General features: G+C 30.3%; 1 protein-coding gene across 1 annotated transcript in view; it reads left to right on the top strand.

The window, feature by feature from the left end:
- LOC129219871 (RING-type E3 ubiquitin-protein ligase PPIL2-like) overlaps window positions 1-15,424 on the top strand; it is a 62,465-nt gene extending 47,041 nt beyond the window's left edge. The window contains exons 13-16 of the mRNA XM_054854182.1: window positions 854-923; window positions 10,333-10,395; window positions 10,507-10,634; window positions 15,274-15,424. Coding sequence (XP_054710157.1) covers window positions 854-923; window positions 10,333-10,395; window positions 10,507-10,634; window positions 15,274-15,364 — 352 coding nt within the window. The 3' untranslated portion in view covers window positions 15,365-15,424. The remainder of the gene's footprint in view (window positions 1-853; window positions 924-10,332; window positions 10,396-10,506; window positions 10,635-15,273) is intronic.
- Window positions 15,425-19,214: the final 3,790 nt, after the last annotated feature.

Raw genomic sequence — 19,214 nt, forward strand, 5'->3', positions numbered from 1 at the left:
TAAAAAACTAACCACCAAAACATCTGTAGAATATTAAGTGTTTTATCATAGACTATCAAGTCTTTCAACAGCTCTAAAAGGATGCGTGAGTTTTGCTGGCGGCTTTTTCAGTGCACCATTGTACTGCAAAGTCACATAATAATAAGAAATTATCGTTTGGTACACAAAAGTGTGCCCTTTGGTTTGTATGGGTTGGGAAGGGGGTTTTGCCCAAAAGTAATGAGATTGATGGAAACGCAGGCTATGGCTCTAGAGCAGTTAGTTTTACACAGTTTAGGTAATTGTGGACATTTAGCAAAAGATCTCCTCAAACCTCATGACCTTCTAATCATTTTTCTAATATTTTTCTTTTCTTATGGGTGTCATGCTTGGCTTTTGCTCAAGAACTGCAAATTTCGGACAAAAGACAATGTCTTTGATTTGTGTATTGCGGTATCCAATTTAACTACATTAACGGTTGGTCAATGTATCAGTGTATTTGATTCATTACAGCAGGAAGTGAGTGCTAACTGGTTTCACCAAATCACTGTCTTATAGCAAAAGTTTTCATATAACTTCGCTAATTTTACCTCTCACTTAAAAGAGACGTTCAAAAACTTGAGCCACTAAACGCACTGCGAGTCATCATGTGTTTCATCCAAGCTTCTGTCGACTCTTTGCCGAATATTGCAGTTTAGTCGGCTAATTCATCCAACAAAATTTTTATGGCACCCCCCCTAAAATGCTAGTCTGTATCCGCCCCTGCTAAACACAAACATGCTACTTGTAGTGATGCTTTTTTTAAATATAATATACTACATTACTGTGAATGTACTTTGAAATTGCACTAACTGTTTTCCAATTTGTTTTCCAGGGTTGTTGGTGGATTAGAAACACTGAGTAAAATGGAGAAAATTCTAACAGATAAAAATGATAAACCGTTGGTAATATTTTTAACCCTCTTCTACTCAATTTTTACTGATGTATTTGTGTTTTATTACTTTAATGCATCATGGATATTTGTTTATTATCTACATAGTAGTATTAATGAGCAATGGCTAAAAGAATTACATTGAGCTACGTTAAAATATATCAATAGTGGGGCTTGGCATTCATGGCGCTCAGTGGAAGAATCAAAAACATTGAATTCATAGAAAATGAGGAGGCAGTAAATGCGATAATGGAATCAAGACTTCCTCAGTGTGCTCCTTATCAGGAAGTTTAGTGCGTTTTCATTTAAATTTTATTTCTTATTATAAACAAACAACAATGCTTCACAAGAAAAACTTGTTTTGCCAATACTCAATTACAGTAACCCATGCTTATCTCATTTTCAACCAATTTTGAGTTGTACTCGTCCAAAGCCGAGCGCCAACAATCTTGAGCTGAACCATATATCTAAGGCAAGGTTTCTCAAAAAGGCCCATGTGGCCTCCCTTGTGTGCTATAGAAAAAATCTAGGCGGCCACATGAAAAAATATGAAAATAGAGGAGCCGTAAGCCTTTTTAAGGGGGTTGCGGTTGAAGTAGTTTATACTGGTAGAAAAAATGCTGCATAAAAGTAAAATATTCCACAAATTTCGATTTGCACAAAATAAGTGACAAAAAATATGTATTTAAAAAAAATCGTTAGATAAAAAACTCAACACAAAGCACAAAACTTAGTATTTCTTCTCAGAGAAATTTTTTTAAGTACATTTTGGAATAACAATCTTAGTTATGCATTTTGAAATTTCAATGCAAATGCTGAATGCAAAACGTATTATGCACAAAAAGATATCAGTAATTAATCCTTGATGGATGAATTTGCAACTACTATTGCTGAAAGGCTTCTTACAAGACATTTTTTCATTGAAAAAAAAGAAAAGAATAATGAGTATATCCCTCCCCCCTGGAAAAAAAACCACACACACAATTTTTCTTTCTCAAAGTTCTTACTTTGTTATATTGTTTTTGCAATATTTCTTAAAACTTTATTGCAATGCATAACTACAATGTAAAAATTATATGGTGTGTTTTACTATTTTTTAGGCAGCTTTGAACATTCATTTTTTCAAATTCCTGAGACACTCTCACTTAATTTTTATAGCAGCTGTTTTTGTTTTGTTTGTCTTTGTTTAAAAAAAGATTGGAGATTTATTATGTATGAAAATTGTTTTAAAGTAAAAGATTTGAACTAAGTTGGAGAGTAAATCGAAAGAGTCAGTGAGAGGGAAAGAGCTAATGTCAAAATATCCATTGTAGTGTATGGGAAATTAGGTTCATTTACTTTTTGAGACATCTTGTTAATAAAAGTATTTTAGTAATCATGAGGAATTTTTAAAATTTCGTTATTGAATAATTTACTTATTGTATTATGTAGTATTTAAATCCTTTAAAACGTAATCTCTCACCTTTTGCATTCAACTGCTCATTCGGTATTAGAATTATTATATAGGTATGAGTATTATATATAAGGAGAAATTTATCAAAAGGTCAACTTATCCATTTTCTAAAAAAAACTCGTTTTTCTTTCTTTTTATTTTTTGGCATTTTCTATATCTTTCAGATGAACTCAATCAAATCCCCTATTCTCTAGAATTAAAAGTGGGACAAATCCATAGTTGACAAAAAAAAAATAAAATTTGGTTTTTCAATCAAAAGGTAACAAATCCGTCCCTTACAATTTTTTCAAGCCATTTCAAACAAAAAAGGAACATATGTTGACTAAAAAAATCCTTCCCGTTGAATGAAAACTTTTTTCTTCAAAGGAGCACATATCCAAAATCTGAATCCCTACTTAGTGTTCTTCGGCAAACGTGTCATCAAAAAAGCTCTGAAGACCATGAACTTGATGGAAAATGTATTGACTAAGTCATTGATATACATGTTTAATTTAACCAGAACCGGGTTTTCACAAATCGGAAAGTTTTCCTCATAAAAAATATAGTCTACCTTTATTATTTTAGTGTTTTAGAAAATGAAATTTTTTCAGCATTGAGAATTTTACCAAAAATAATGTGAATGTTCTGAATTTTTTTTAATCGGTGTTTCAGGGGTAGACTTCTTACTTTTGTTACCTTTTTATCGTTGTTCTATTTTACTACATCCTAGATTGTATGAAAGAGTACAGTTATGAACACTAATGAAGTAAAAAACTAAGAAAAATTCTTACTTTCCAATCCCACGAATGAAGTTCATTAATTTATGACAATTAAAACTTCAATTGAGGCAGTAAGAAGCAAAGGGATGCAAGTGCACATTTTCAAGTTTTGAGTAAAACACGTTTAAAGATTACATCTTAGGTAGGCTTTCATTGAATTTTTTTTCCAAATCATGCTATACAGTAGGACCCACCAGGGCGACTAATACTATTTCTTGCCCTAAGGCAGAGGAGGGGCTCATCTTCCATTTGTTCTGGTTATCTCCAAATTTTTAATTTTGCCACTTACATCCCTTTGCTTCTCACTACCTCAATTGTTCTATTAGGCTCACGAACACTTGATCCACTAATTTTAGATTCAAGTACTTCGATATGAGAACATTAGGTGGTGATGTTTTTGGGTTTTGGTGAAGTTGCAGCTATCAACACTCAGGTTTTCGTTCAAAGGGGCACATATCCAAAATTAAAAAGGAGGTATCTCCTTTATTTTTACGTATGAAAACTTCTTACACAAAGACATAATCCGCTATGCCTTTGCACTCAATTATATGCACAGAAAATATAATAAAACTATATTTTGTTTAATTCATTTTTTTTTCACCTCCTGAACATTTTTGGAAAATGAATGTTGGATATGTTCCCTTTTGATAAATTAGTCTTCATGTGCTATTGTTTAATATTACCAGTTAGAAATTCGCTGAAATTCTCAGAGTTAGACCTTCAGGTTAATTAATTTTTTTTTTTTTGTTAAAATTACATTTGCTGCAATCAACAATTCAATGTATCACAGTGGATCTGCTTTGATATTTACAAGAAAATATCAACTGACCAGTTAATGCAAATTTTACTGAATTTGCAAAGCAAAACCTCTATTTTTGTTTCTAACTTTGATTTGGATTATTTCATAATAATTTGAATTTACTACTTTAAAGGGTCATTCCATACAGATTTAACGAATGAGTGCGCTCGACCATTTTCAATTTTTTGAAACTCATATCCCAAAAAGATGCATATGAATGATGTTTAAAACCACTTTTATTTTTTCTCTAACCTTAACCCTTGATTTTTTAGAGGTCATCAAAAGTCATTTTCGTAGTCAAAAATGGGACTTTTAGACCTTTGCATTTTGACCAAAATCTATTTGAATTACATTTATGGCAGTTAATTTTATGCTTTGATGTTAAAGTGCATAAGATGATAGTCCAGGGTTCATACTCTACTTTGAAAATTAAAAGTAAGGAGTTTTGCAGGAGTTCATTTTTTAAGGACTAGTTTCCTGTTTAAAGATGCATTTTTTAAAACATATTACAGAAAAAATATGCACAACTCTAATATTATTTATTTTTGCTTTCATACAATATATTGAAATAATGCACAAAAATACTAAATTTATAGTAAAATATGCATTTACTGCTTCTTAGACGTCTCCGAAACAAATTCAAGAACGGGGGAGGGGGGGGGGCTAACCATCAAAATATGTTTTATTTTGAAAATTAATCAAAATAAGTGATATTGCTAGAAAATGAGTATTTGCTCAAAAACAAAACAGGTACTAACTATTTCTTAACCAAAAAAAAAAAGACTTTAAAAAATAAAATAATTGCTAAAATAAGAATTATAATAAGCCAACTGAAAGTAATAGAGGCCAAAAAAACAAACAATTTTCGGCGAAGCTTGTGTTTGATTTTGGCATAGAAACATAAGGTTACTCATACAAGATTGAAATACTGAAAATTCAATTAAAATATTATGGATCCTTTTGAAAAAAAAATGTGCAGATTACTTTAATCTTCAAAATAGATCAAAATTTTGTGGACCATTTCAAAACTTTTGTGTGACTCTGCACTGATAAACATAGAAAACTGACAAATTTTAAGAGTTTTTCTTCTAAAAAGTATGAAAATTATAATTCTAGGAAATAGTGGTGTCACTGTTCAGCTATTAAGTTACTCTTTCATCTATTATATAAAATATGTTATGTTTATTCATGTTAAGTAATTAATATCTACAAATTTTTAAAATAAAACAAACAATTTAAATAAAAAAGTCCTTTTTTTAAATAAAAAAAAATTACAAACCCTGCCAACTACAGATGTTATGTATGTATTAAAACACTTAAAGAAGTTGAAACAAAAATAAATTTCAGCCAGTGATTCCGTTCTTAACTTTCTGACATTTGACTCTCTTAAAGAGCATGAATTTCGTTAAAAACTTTTGAATTTAATAATTTTAATAAAAATAAAAATGAACTTAATTTTTTTGCTTCTTCACAAGGCGTAGTAAGCATCATAAATGTAAAAAAATCTTATACCCGTGGCAAATGCAAAGAGATAGCGATTTTCAAAGTGAATATGATAAAAGTATAAAGAACGGCACATAAAGGAATTTATTTACGTTAATTATTTTAGAATTGCATTTTGTAGCTCTACAATAAACGTATTATTAATAACAATCAAATTAAACCAGCGATTTGGATTTTAACTTTTAGACTCTCATAATGGACACAGAATTTGGCTTGAAAATTTAACTTCATGATTTTCGTAGGATTCATTTATTTGCCCTCCAAAAAAGCATAATTAGCATCAAAAATAAAAAAAATCGGTTCTCATATCGGATGCAAAGAGATTGCATTAATCAAAATGAAAGCATCAAAAGTCTAAAAACGGCAAATAAAAGAATTTATTAAAGCAAAAAAATTTAGAATGGTACTTTAACAAGTCTACAAGGTGTTATATTGTTAATACTTAACAGCATAATTGTCAGAAATTTGGAAAAAAATTCTGATGTGGGGAAGAAAATAGTCTAACCATGGCTGCCACTCTAAAAATTGGCCAGGACTGAAAAGCGCGTGGCTCCATTTCGCGACACCAAAATGTTAGCGCTTAGTTTGATGTTTTAGACATATATAATGCTAATTTTTGATGGAGTAACTATATAGTAAAAACCAAATTGTAAGATTAAGTAAAAATTAAAACCTAAATAAAAAAATAACATATCATTGTCGAAGATTTTTTGGAGGTAAAAGCAGAAAAAGAACTTAATAATAAAATACATTAAAAAATCTTACTATTTGATACTGCAGAAAAAAAGCTTTAGATTTTATAGTTCATGTTACATAAATAGTTCATATTTCATACAAAGAAATAGTAATTAAAAAAAATTCAGGTATGAGATTCTTGGCTATAAGATGCATTGTGATAAAAACTTTAATAAAATTTTCCAGATTAAGATAAGAATTGTTGAAATCAACAGATTGAGTGACTTTTTTAATTATTTTTTTGGGGAAAAAAACAGCTTATCTTTTTAACTTTAGCAGATGGTCCAGTTGTCCTCAGAAGAATAAGACCTTTTTTGAGAGTGAGAGATTCAAAAGTAAAGATTTGTTTCATCTATAAAAATCATTTTGAACATGGAAAAAAAAATCCGATGGCCGAAATTTTTGAAAAGACGGAATTCCGTCCCTTGGACGGAAGTGTGGCAACCATGAGTCTAACAAAAAAATCGGATTTCCGGTATTAACAGACGGAAAAATAGCAGAATTCCAGTAAAATTCGGTATAACGTAATCACTCGTATAGGATAGAAGATAGAAAAAAAATCTTTAAGGTCATGTAGCATCAAGAAATAAGGAGTTTGTAAGGAGATAATTGCAAAATTCAGGAGTTTTAAGGGCCCTTATTTTCTTTTCTTAAAAAGCAGGAGTTTGTAAGGAGCGTACGAACCCTGTAGTCTTACAAGCTCAGTTATGTGGCTGTAACTTAATATTTAAAATAATTTAATTAAATTTCAAGGTCAAATGTAAAAATTTTACTCATTTCAAAATGGAATAACTCGCGTAGGGGACTGAAACACAAAATGAAATACGGCAAAAACTAATCACTGGAACTATGCTAATAAGAATATGTAACTGTTTCTGTGTGTTTTTTCACCCTTTACAGATTAGTTTCTCAAAAATCGGAAAAATGACAAAAATGACGTTTTTAGACCCTTGTAGACCAAAAGAGGATGAAATTAAAAATAACTGTGCCAATTAAATATTCTATTCAAGTACTATACATGTTCTATGTATTGTTTTGTGTATTTGGTTTGTAAAAAAGATACTGGTCTTTGAAATTGAGCACTTTTACTAGTTAATTCACACACTAAAACAGAAATAAAAAGTGAAAACTTCATTGCACCTTCTTAAATTACGTAAATTGTTCTCTATATAATACAGTGAAACCTGTGTAAGTTGACTACTTGGAGTGCAGTACTTTGGCGGTCAACTTAGACAGGTGTTCAACTTATAGAGTTTAGTAATGAAAACTTTTTTTTTGTCATTTCTTGTCCATGCATTCATTTTTTAACTAATTGGAATATACTTTAAACTCACTTTCATCGTTTAACATTACTTTAAAACAATAAGAAAAAAAGTTGTTTAAATATTTTTAGAGATTATTTACCAGAATGACGCGTAAAGTATCATACAAATTTAAAATTTCTGCAAATAGATCCAAAAAAAAATAATAAATAAATAAATAAATAAAATAAATAAATAAATAAATAAATAAATAAATTGCCCCATTGCTTATGAAAAACTACTTACTTGATACTAACAATTACTAAAGATTCATAACAAGTCAAAAGTGACTCAAATTCTTCATTTGATTTTTTTCTTGTACATTTGTGTCCATGGTAATCTACTTTGTAACAAAATAACTCCTTATTGAAGTTTGGCGCATTTTCTGGGACATAACATTAGTCCAATGTTTTTCGATGGAAACATAAATATTCATAGGTTTTTCTAAAATGTTTGGTTACTTATTTGAGGCATAACTGATGAAACTTTTAGTACAATCTAATGCATTTGCCTAGTGGTCAATTTACAAAGGGTTTTTTACAATACTCCAAATCAAATTTGGTGTTCATTAATAGTCAAGATAGACAAGTGGTCAAGATAGAGAGGTGGCCAAGTTACAGAGGTTTTCCTTCATTATATGAGATAGGACTAATTCCGTTCCTGACAAAAGCGGTCAACTTAGACAGGTGGTCAACGTCAAAGGTGGTCAACTTGAGAGGTTTTACTGTATATTATACTAAAAAAACATATTGTAAGTATAAAAAAAATATTTTAATTTGATAACTTAGAAATATTTGAACATGAATGAGTAGTTCATACTTGATTTACAGCTTAAGTAGTTAATTCATAGACTATACTGATAATCTACACATACACACACACATTTTCAATGCATACAAACATACTCATTAACTTATGTAACTGTACATTAACTTATGTAACTTGCCTAAACACATTCAAAAACATTATCTACATAGTTGAAAGGAAAAAATAGTGCGTTTTTCATTTCTTGCGTCGGTGCAGTTTTAAGAAAATGAACTCACTCAGTAGTACTATAGTTCTGATGATGACACAGTATGTGGCGTATACTTTACTCAAATACACAACAAAAATAGAAAGAACTTTGTTAATTTATGTAATCACGAAACGGATGTCAACTTGAGAGCTAAATGGCATTTCTATGCAATATCACATGGTAATGGACAATGTAAGGGAATCAGAGGAATCGTAAAAAGAATTGATGCTACTAAGACTAGCTTGCAAGGAGAACTACTAGAAGTCATTTTAATTCCTACAGAAATGTATACCTTCTGCATTTTTGCTACTAAACATTGTATGTATTCTTGTGATCACTCTGTATATTAAACTAGCTGAAAAAAATGCTGCAAGAAAGGTTTGACTATGCAAATAAACTTCCCTATACAACATCTAATCACTGCTTTATGCCACCCTATTTAAATATTATCACAGTAATATTATTGTCCCCTAGCAATAGGTATGAAAAATAGTGTGTTACTAAAAAGACTATCAAAAGAAGATGCCCATTATTGTCAAAAAGATTATTATATAGCTTGTGTTGATCACTAAATTTAGAACCCCTGTCATTGTCTTGGTCCTGGTTCAGTTTCAAAGTATCAAATTATGAATGTGCATTGGTAATGCATTCCAAAACGTCATATACTTGAGTCACCATTACAGCTATAGGACTACTAGATGAGTTCATTTTTTCAAAACTACACTCAAACAAAAAATAAAAAATGCACTTTTTAAAATTTAAATTTTGTATATATAATGTTTTTGCATATGTTTAAGGCAATTTGGATCTGTTAATATACAGAGCGTATATTTGTATGTATTGAAACTTTGTGTGTGTTGATTATCAGTCTAGTCTATAAGTTAACTACTTAAGCTGTCAATCAAATCTGAACTACTTATTCATGTCCAAATATTTTTAAGTTGTCAAACTAAAATAATTATTTTTATACTTACAATATGTTTCTTCAGTATAATATATTATATAGAGGACAATATATGTAATTTAAGAAGGTGCAATGAAGTTTTCACTTTTTTTTTATGTTTTAGTCTGTGAACTAACTAGTAAAAGTGCTCAATTTCAAAGACCTGCATCGTTTTTACAAACCAAATACACAAAACAATACGTAGAACATGTATAGTACTTGAATTGAATATTTAATTGGCAAAAAAAATTTATTTTTAATTCCACCCCCTTTTGGTTTACAGGGGTCTAAAAATGTCATTTTTCTAAATTTTCTGATCTTTGAGGGGCTGTAATTTGTAAAGGGTAAACAAACACACAATTACAGCTATATTTTCTCATTAGTGTGACTCCAGTGATTAGTTTTTGCCATATTTCACTTTGTGTTTTTATCCCTTAAGCAAGTTATAACCCTTTGAAATGAGTAAAAATTTTACATTTGACCTTGAACTTTGGCCTGCTGTCATTATTTTAATTATTAAGTTACAGCTACATAACTCAGTGTGTGAGACTACTATCTTATGTACTTTAGCATCAACATGTAAAATGTTCTGCCATGATTGCTATTAAATTTGATTTGGGCCAAAATGCAAAGGTCTAAAAGTCCCATTTTTGACTACGAAAATGTCTTTTGATGACCACTAAAAAATCAAGGGTTAAGATTAGAGAAAAAATAAAAGTGGTTTTAAACATCATTCATATGCATCTTTTTGGGATATGAGTTTCAAAAAAATTAAAAATGGTCGAGCACACTCATCCGTTGAATCTGTATGGAATGACCCTAAAGTATCTGCTATTTGAAATGTTAAGTATTTATCTAGTAATGTTTGAACAATTTTGATTTTTTGTAAATAATAATGTTTAATTATTTTCCTAGGAAGAAATTAAAATCCTCAAAATTCATGTTTTTGTGGATCCATTTCAAGAGGCAGATGACCAGGTAACCTTACACTTCTTAAACTATTGATAGATGGAAATGCTTTTCATCCTTCAATACTAATTTACTAATTTAAGAGATTTTGTTGATATTATGTTTTAAAAAATTTTACAGCTTGAAAAGTTAAGAGAAAAAGAAGCTGAGGAATTAACCAAAAAGCAGGAAAAAAATACACAGCCAGAGACCAAGAAACTAAAAGTCTATCATAATGGCATTGGAAAGTACATAGGTACATCACAAATGTAAGAAATGTTACTTTTTACCTTATGTTACTGACACAATATAAATGAATAGATTATTTCAAAAAGGGCATAAGTCCCACTACTGAAACTTAGTATTCCATAAAAAGTGTTTATTTCATTCATTAATAAACTAAATTCTATAAGAATTTTTGAGTAATCTAGTTGCAAGTAGAATCATTACTTGCAACCTTAAATTACATTTCACTTCGTCACTGAAATTAATTAAAATTAAAAAAAATTGGACTTTTGCCCTTTCTGCAATCAAAAACCTGAAAGGCTGAGTGATGAAAACGTAAATCAAGTGAAAGATTTAGTTCAAACTAATTTGTGCTACTTAAAAATAGTATAAGAAAATAATTAGTAATGTCTGTATGCATAAATTAATTTTCTTAAGAAAATTCATCTTGTATTGTCCTCTTTCTCTCGTCTTGTTTTTGTGAAATAATAAAGTAAGATGTAAAAAATTTTTAAAAAAAATGAAAACTAACAAACTGAGAAAAAAGTTCACATGTGTATAAAACTATTCATATTCATCAAATACATCCTCCATGGAAATCTTCTATCCTTCTTATCTAGTTTTGTGTACCAAATTCGATGTACATATTAATATGATTGTGTTCAAAATTGCCCAGAATAATCATCTTGATATCTGTTATTTCTACCTACATTATGAAAATTTTCCCTTTGTACTCAATATTGGCAAAGTAAGTTCAGCCAACTAGCGCTACTTTGCAGTATGCTCTTGAAAACCATCTATGAAAAAGCTAGCTTGAAACCATTCCTTTGGTGTTCAATCAAATATTTAAACATCATGAATGTTGAGAATTGAAAACATTTGTCGCCCAGTAGAATCTTTTTCCAAAATGTCAGTTTGAGAGATATGTCCTCATAAAAAAAAGGGCACCTGTTTTGGCAGTTACAGATTTCATTGTTTTCAACAGATTTGACAGTGAATCTTGATGAAATTTCAGAATTTCACTTATAAGAGATTGGATTTCACATACCTGTCATAGCTATTTAACTTTCGTTTTACTATCCGAAATTCCAGTCGCAAAGGACAAACGAATGTCCTCTCAGAGGAAAGTCATGAGCAAGCTTATTAAATGTCTTCAGTATTATTTCTAGAAAAAGTCTTCCGCAGTGTTATTCTTATTTTGACCAGCCGTATACCTCACTGAAAGCGTAGTTTTTTGCAGTTCTTAGAATGATGTTAATAAAATACCTTCTCATTTAGATACTTTTCTGTCGTATCTCTATTCAGGTCCTGATTTCTAATTTCCCCGGGGGGGGGGGGGGGGGGAGGTGTAAAGGGTGTATAGTCAATGCAAAATTTATTAGAAGGTAATGAAAACCACGCCCACTTAGCGAAAAATCATTTACTTTTCAAAGTCGAGGGAAGGTGCAATCACTCCCCCCCCCCACAAGACCTACCATTACCGTAATAATGCTGGATTAGAGGAGTTATTTGTTTTTATTTCATTACACCAAAAAATCTTGTTCGTCTATGATCTTGCTATATATTCACTTTGCATCTTACTGTTCATTCGCATTTAGTGCAGATTTTTCTGCACTAAACAAAAAATGTGGCCTCTCCATAAAGTGCTTTGTTGTACAAGGAATTATTTCCCTTCTACACTAGTCAATTTCTCTTCATACAAATATGGTAAAACCACAGCTAACTCAATTTTGCAAAAAAATTGGTTTTGCAAAAAAGGGCACCTATGCCCTTTCTGAAATAAAATTGATTCAAATATGTTTGGATTTGCCTGCCTGTTGCAGGTTGTTACCTTTGTATTTGCTTGAACCCTCATTTATTACAAGCCTATTTGCCAGATCGTACCATGTCTTTTTCATCCTGGTTGTACTATTTCCTAGTTCTTTCCATGTAGGGGTCATGCAGCAAGTGAGCTTGCATGAAAACCTCATTACTTAGGCATTAAGATTTAGCTTGAACTAGCAATAATGTGAATTGTTGACACTTGGTGGGCCAGAGTTGTCCTAATTTTTTTGAAAGCTGTCCTAAACTACCTAATATTTTGAACTTTCTCCTAAATATCCTGAAATTTTCCTTTTTTACCCCAATGTTAAAAGAAGAAAGAAAGAATGTTTCTCCTGGAATCATTTCAAGCTTTTTCTACTACTCTTTCTTGTTCACTTAATGTTAACATCATGCAATTCAAATTAAACTACCTACGGCATTCGTGTGTGGTTGAAATAATTTGTCAAGAAATTTAGTGGTTTTGTCACCATTATCTGAGTGTATGAAATGGCAAATAGTAGACTAAAATTTGAAGTTTTAGTAGAAGAGTCATTGGAAAAAAAAAGAAGTAATATTTTCTTTCAGTGTTGTCACTTTTATGTATTATTGACATCAGGCATCATTTTATATGTAAAATTAGCTGCAACTTGTACTTTGAAGTTACAGAATTTTTGCAATTTAATGTTTTCTTCAATAGAAGTTTAAATGTGTTCATCACAAAAAACTTTTGATTTCAAGAAAATTCAGGCGCACGATATTTTTTAACCTACTATATAGAGCACATTTTCAACATAATTTCCTAAAATTTGAAGTAAAAACTGCAAAAAATAATTTTTTGGGGTAAATTAGGTTGTGTTTTGCATTAGCTTAGGATATTATATAGCTAATGCAATTTTTGCTTTTTATATGTATGTACTAAATAGGCTTTTTATTGCTTTGTTAATTAAATAAAGAAGCCAAAATTAAGAATGCTGGCTTATTGTTTGAAGAACTCCCTTCAGGAAATGTTGCTGGAGAGTTCCGCAAAAGGGTCTCGTTTTCTCCAAAGAAAGAAATTTGGGGCAAACGCATCTTAGAAAAGCAAGCTACAAAACTGATTTCAAACAAAGCAGCTGAGGCACTGGAATCAACATCTATGATCTTAACAAGTGAGGCTGTTTCCTTCAATGTGGGGACAAGACGAGTCAAGTATAGGTTTTCACTGAAAAGACATAAAAGCTTCTATTATAAACACTCCATCATCTACACCAGGGTCTCCAAACTTTCAGTCCAAAGAGCCATATATGAAAATTTCTCAAGAGTTGTCGGCCAATCCTCTCCTCCTCCCCGATAGAAATAGCTCATTATTCAAATTTAAACTCAGAATCACAGGTATATCTTCATATTGAAGCTAATTAAAAGGCATAAAAAGTACATTTTAAATTAAGTGTTAAAAACAAGTTTAAAATCTTCAGTTAAAATCTTATGTTTTTGAATTTTTATTGAAAGAACTCGTTTTATGCATTTTTAAAAAATTTGTATTATAAGTTTATATTTTTTAATTAGAGTGGTTTTTTTTTAGCTTTATTTTACAAGCTATTAAACCTCCCTTCTTTTAGAACAGGAAAGTGGGCTCGTAAAAGGGAGCAACTGTCTGATTTTAAATGAAATTTTATACCTAAAAATATATATATTCAATCCTCATGATATTTTATTGAATTAGAATTTGCAAGTATGGCAGCTACAGTTCAAAACTAGCGATTGTAATCTTAATTTAGGCCCCATAATTTTAATTTCACAAAGACTTTTATGTTTGACATTTTTTTTGATCTTGGAAACTTTTGAAATGTACTTATTTTATGATAAAACAAACTTGCGAATCGAATCGCTCCGGATTTTCCTTTACGAAAATAAATAAATAAATAAATGAACTACATATAGCTTTTATTGGGGGCGGAAGGGGGGGGGGGGCAGTTTTTATGCTTCAAATAGAGGTTTGTTTTCGTTAAATATTTTAAACTTCGTTGTCCTAAAATTCTTTTTCTTTTTTAATCCCCACTCTGACCTGTTTTTACACACCTCATCTTATAGTCATAACAGTGTAATTATGCACATATGTATATGGGTTTAATAAATTATGTATTTTCTTTTCATTCAAACTGGATTTTATACTAGGCATCCTATTTAACCCTGTTCATCTACAGATTGCTGGTAGTTCTTTTTGTGTAGTTAGTTCCAAGCAGGCCAATAGTATTGAATTTTTTCAAGGGTGTGAGGAGGCAAAGGGTATGCATTCAATGCAAATTAAATCAGAAAAAAAATAAAACCACCTCTTATACATAAAAACCTTACATTTTAAAGCTGGGTGATGGGTCTGGTTCCGAGTACCGCTAAAGAACGGGGGGGGGGGGGAGATTCACAGTTAACAGTACAAATAAAGGAAAAAAAAAACAGCTCTAGGTCTCACCACTGCTATGATTTATTAAAATATTAAACAAAAAATTTAATAGTTTAAAAATAACCAATTATTTTTTCTTTACTATTTATTAAATGAACTCAAGGCATTACTTAAGTGATATTGTTTAAAAAGAAAATGACATAACTTAGAAAATAATTCATCAGATTGAAAAAAATCTTTCTTGCATTAAAGAATATTCTAAGAGTTACAAAATTAAAATTTAACAGCAATGATTTTATATGTACACATCTGCTTAAGAAAGCATTGTTTCAGTTACATATGATCTGCGTTCATTGTTATTTTCTCAAAAAAAAAAAAAAAAAAAAATCTTTTAAAATTACAAGCTTAACAATGAGAAAGAATTTTATTTGATCTCAGTGACTCTAAAATAAAAAATGCATTTAAAAAATAATTATACTCTTATTATTTTCCCCCCTTAACAGGCAAGCTGCAAAAGATGCTGAACCATCAAACCAAGTGAAAAAGAAAAAGAATATCACAGGAAGTTCCTTTGGGGATTTTAGTTCTTGGTAAATTCTATGTAAATTGTACATATTTAATAAAACATGTTTATTCATTTTTCTTGGTGTGTTAAGTACTTATTAATTTCATTCCTTTTTGTGGTGTTTGTATTGCACTAAACCTTTTCAAACTTCTAAATTCTGACTTTCAAAATAACTTCATTACAGTCAAGTGCAAAAAAAGGTATCTTATATGCTTCCATCTGCACTTTAATCCCAGATAGCTCTTTACTAAATTTTAACTTTTATCATATTTATAAGGACTTCAAATATTTTTTATAAAGAAGTTAAAATGTGCATTCGGTAAAAAAAAAGAAAAAAGGAATCTTGAAAATGCAAAGCAAAACAATTTTAATAACATAACAACCCAAATAACCAAATGTCAAATTTAAATATAAAAACTACACCTTGTTTACTCACTTACTAAACAAAATTATTGAACTACAATACTGCTGTGAAACAATGGAAAAAAAGTTGATTTTTGTTAATGAACATTGTACAAAAAACCACACAGACAAGGATATTTACAAGCACAATAAATTGCTTTCCATGCACGTGAAGCAAATACACAGAAAAGGAGGCACGTTATGCAAAGCTTCCTACAAAACTTTAAAGACAATTTATACTTTGAAATATTCTACGAATTCGGGCGAATTTTTTAGGGCCATTCCACACAAAAGTTGCCATTTCGTTCAGCACATACAACTCATCCATTTCATTAAAAAGTAGTACCGTCAAGCCTTGTTAACACAAAATTCATCGGACCACGATAAATTACGTTAACCGGATTTCATCTTATAGGATAAATTATTAAGTGATTGTTAACTCACTCGTGGGATTAAGCAAGTATTTCATGTAAAGAGATATTTCAGTTTAAGCAATTTTGCATAACAATCAAAAATTTTTTGCTTATGAAATCACGTTTGTGATTTCTTAAGCAACAAACTTTTGTTCAATATCCCTTTTCAGGGGTCTGTCCAGGATTTTTCACGGGGTCCGTTTTTTGTGAAAAAAAAAATTTTTTTGTGAAAAATGAATTAATTTTGTGAAAAATCAAAAAATTTCGCAAAAAAAAAAAAAAAAAAAAAAAAAAAAAAAAAAAAAATTTTTTTTTGTTAAAACGAAATTTTCGAATTTAGAGATGGCACAAACTGCATCAATTAAACTTAAAGTTGAGCGTTTTCCTCTTCTGCGTCGAGAAAATCATTCTGAATTTTTTTTCTGATATTTGGCAAGGGGGGGGGGGCATCGCTCTTTCAAGTATCAATATTTATCTACCATTCTACATTATGTTGAATTATACTAGATATATTTCTGTACAGTATTTAAAATAATTGTAACAAAAATATAAATAAATAAAATAAAATTCAGAATAGGGTTCAGCATTCAACTTTTTGACCCAAGACACTCTTAAAAGGCAGAGAATTTCGTTTAAAACTTATAAATTCCGTGATTTTAACAAAACTAAAAAGACATTTCAATTGTTTACCTCTTAACAAAGCGTAATAATCATCAAAAATTCGAAAAATCTGATTCCCATAGCGGATGCAAAGAGATCGCAATTCTGTGATCAAGTGAAGACATCAAAAGTATAAAAACGGCTTGTTAAAAGAAATATTTTTGATAAAATTATTTTAAAATTGCATTTTAGAGTCCTATGATAAACATATCATTAATATCTGTGGACACAGTTGACCCAAAAAATAAAATAAACCATCTATTCAGCATTTTAATTTTTGACTCATAACAGAAAATGGAATTTTGCTTTAAAAACTTGAAATGGGAGTTCTAACAGAAATAAAGAGACTTATGCCTTTTCAGAAAAGTTTACAACAACACCGCTGCTAATTAGCTGTGATAAAACAAACAACCATTATATTTGGCAGTAGCAATTATTTATTGCTTGCAGGAGTATCCCAAGAGTGCTGATTTTTTTTTTTTTTTTCAAAATTAGCGAATTTTGTTTAAGCTGATCCCTCTAATTTGACTTAAAAAAAGGTTCCAAAAATTATCGGTTTATACACAGAAATATGCGTTATTTTGCTTTCAGATCTGCTCTTGCAATAAACAATTTGTGACAGATCCGATCTTGTTTATCAGAATTTTGTGAAGGGTCCGTTTTGTTTGATCGGGATTTTGTGAAAGGTCCGTTTTGGTTGATCGGATTTTTGTGAAGGGTCCGTTAACGGACCCAAATATCCTCTGGCCAGACCCCTGCTTTTACAGTATTATTTTTAATGAAACATATGAGCTTGCACATGCAGGAGATCAATTTCTCTGTGAAATGGCCCTTTATTATCAAAAGTCAAACAGAATTATAGAATAATTTTGATTACTGTAAAGTGAATAGTTGGTGCATTTCCCTATGAAAAAAGTTTCTGAGGGAATATATGTGACAAATTAAATTAAAAATTATTTAATTATAACTAGTAAACTTTCATTATATTTTATAGGTTTTATTTTAAACAGAAAGATTGCAGTTATATGCTTTAAGGGGGGGGGGATGGAAGCATGTGACATCGCAATTTTATGGAGGGTGTTTTCACCAAATTTTTATAAACACAGAAATAATATACATATAAGAACAATATATACAAAATCAAAAGACATAAATCATAAAACTTGGCAAAGTGGTGGAAACAAGTCGAAATCTCTTTCCGATTAAGTAATTAAACAGAAAAAAGTTAGTCACACATCATTTTCCCTTTTTATAAAAAAAAAGTATGTACTTTTGAGAAAGTCTAATATTTTTTTAATGTTCTGTTGAATGTTCCATCATTCTGAAAATTTTTCATTTGCTGATTTGCTCCCCCCATGCCTTTATTCAAATTCTCAACAACTGCTAACCATTATCTCACTAAAAGTAAACAATTATTTTTTAATACAATAAATTTTGTACTTGTCTCAGATTTGGTAAATGTTTCTTGGACAGGGTTGCCACAGGAAAAATTGCAATAAAAAAGTAACAAAAGTAACAACTTTCAAAAAAGTAACTCGAGAAATTCAGAAAGTAGCACTCATATGATTAGGTAAATGGCGTAACACATAAATTGAAGGAATATTTTTTTATTGAATGAATAAAGTACTTTCTATCACAATCTGAACTATATGGCCGTACTAGATAATGCTTACCTTTGTTTGGATGTAGCTATTAATGAAATTTCCCTGTTAATCAATGTAACTGGGAAAACTACATACATCGCCCATATTGGGCGCCAGAAGTGCTGAACTCCAGTGTTCACCTGACGTATTCACCAGAGGCAACGTTTCAGTTTGTTTGTTTTGATAGTTTTAGACCATTAAACTACATTAGTAAACCATTGCATTTAAGCTGATATAGCTTAGTAGTAGCATATCATGTAAGCTAACTTTATGTGAGTTTTGTAGCAAGAAAAAGCATTGAATTTAAATTTAAAACCAACAGTTAGGACTTTTATCCAAAATTTAGAGTTGTGTCACTTCTTTCGCCAGGATGCAATATGTGCTTTCTTTCTTCCAATCAGTCTCACTAAGATTAGTAATTAATATACTAGGGAATATATGTTCAGTACCAAATGTAAAACAGCAAGGTATTTCCAAGACCACAGGACCAATCCCCTCTCCTCCTCCTGATTCTAATATGCGCTGAAAGAAATTATTCTTAAGTGAAAAATAATCGAGCGAGTTTGGAAGGTTTGAACATAAAAATGAAGAAATGTTTTGTATGAAATAACGGTCAGATATAAATGCTTTTATAACTGTATTTCCAGCATAGTGCCTTTTAGTAAGATTCTATCTTACTTTTTCAAAATGAGCCTGAGTTGCCCTCGACTTAAATATTTGAGAAATATAATGGTGACCTTTTCCTGTTTAATAAAAGAGAA

This window comes from Uloborus diversus, chromosome 4 (genome assembly GCF_026930045.1).
Source record: "Uloborus diversus isolate 005 chromosome 4, Udiv.v.3.1, whole genome shotgun sequence".
NCBI classification, from domain to species: Eukaryota; Metazoa; Arthropoda; class Arachnida; order Araneae; family Uloboridae; genus Uloborus; species Uloborus diversus.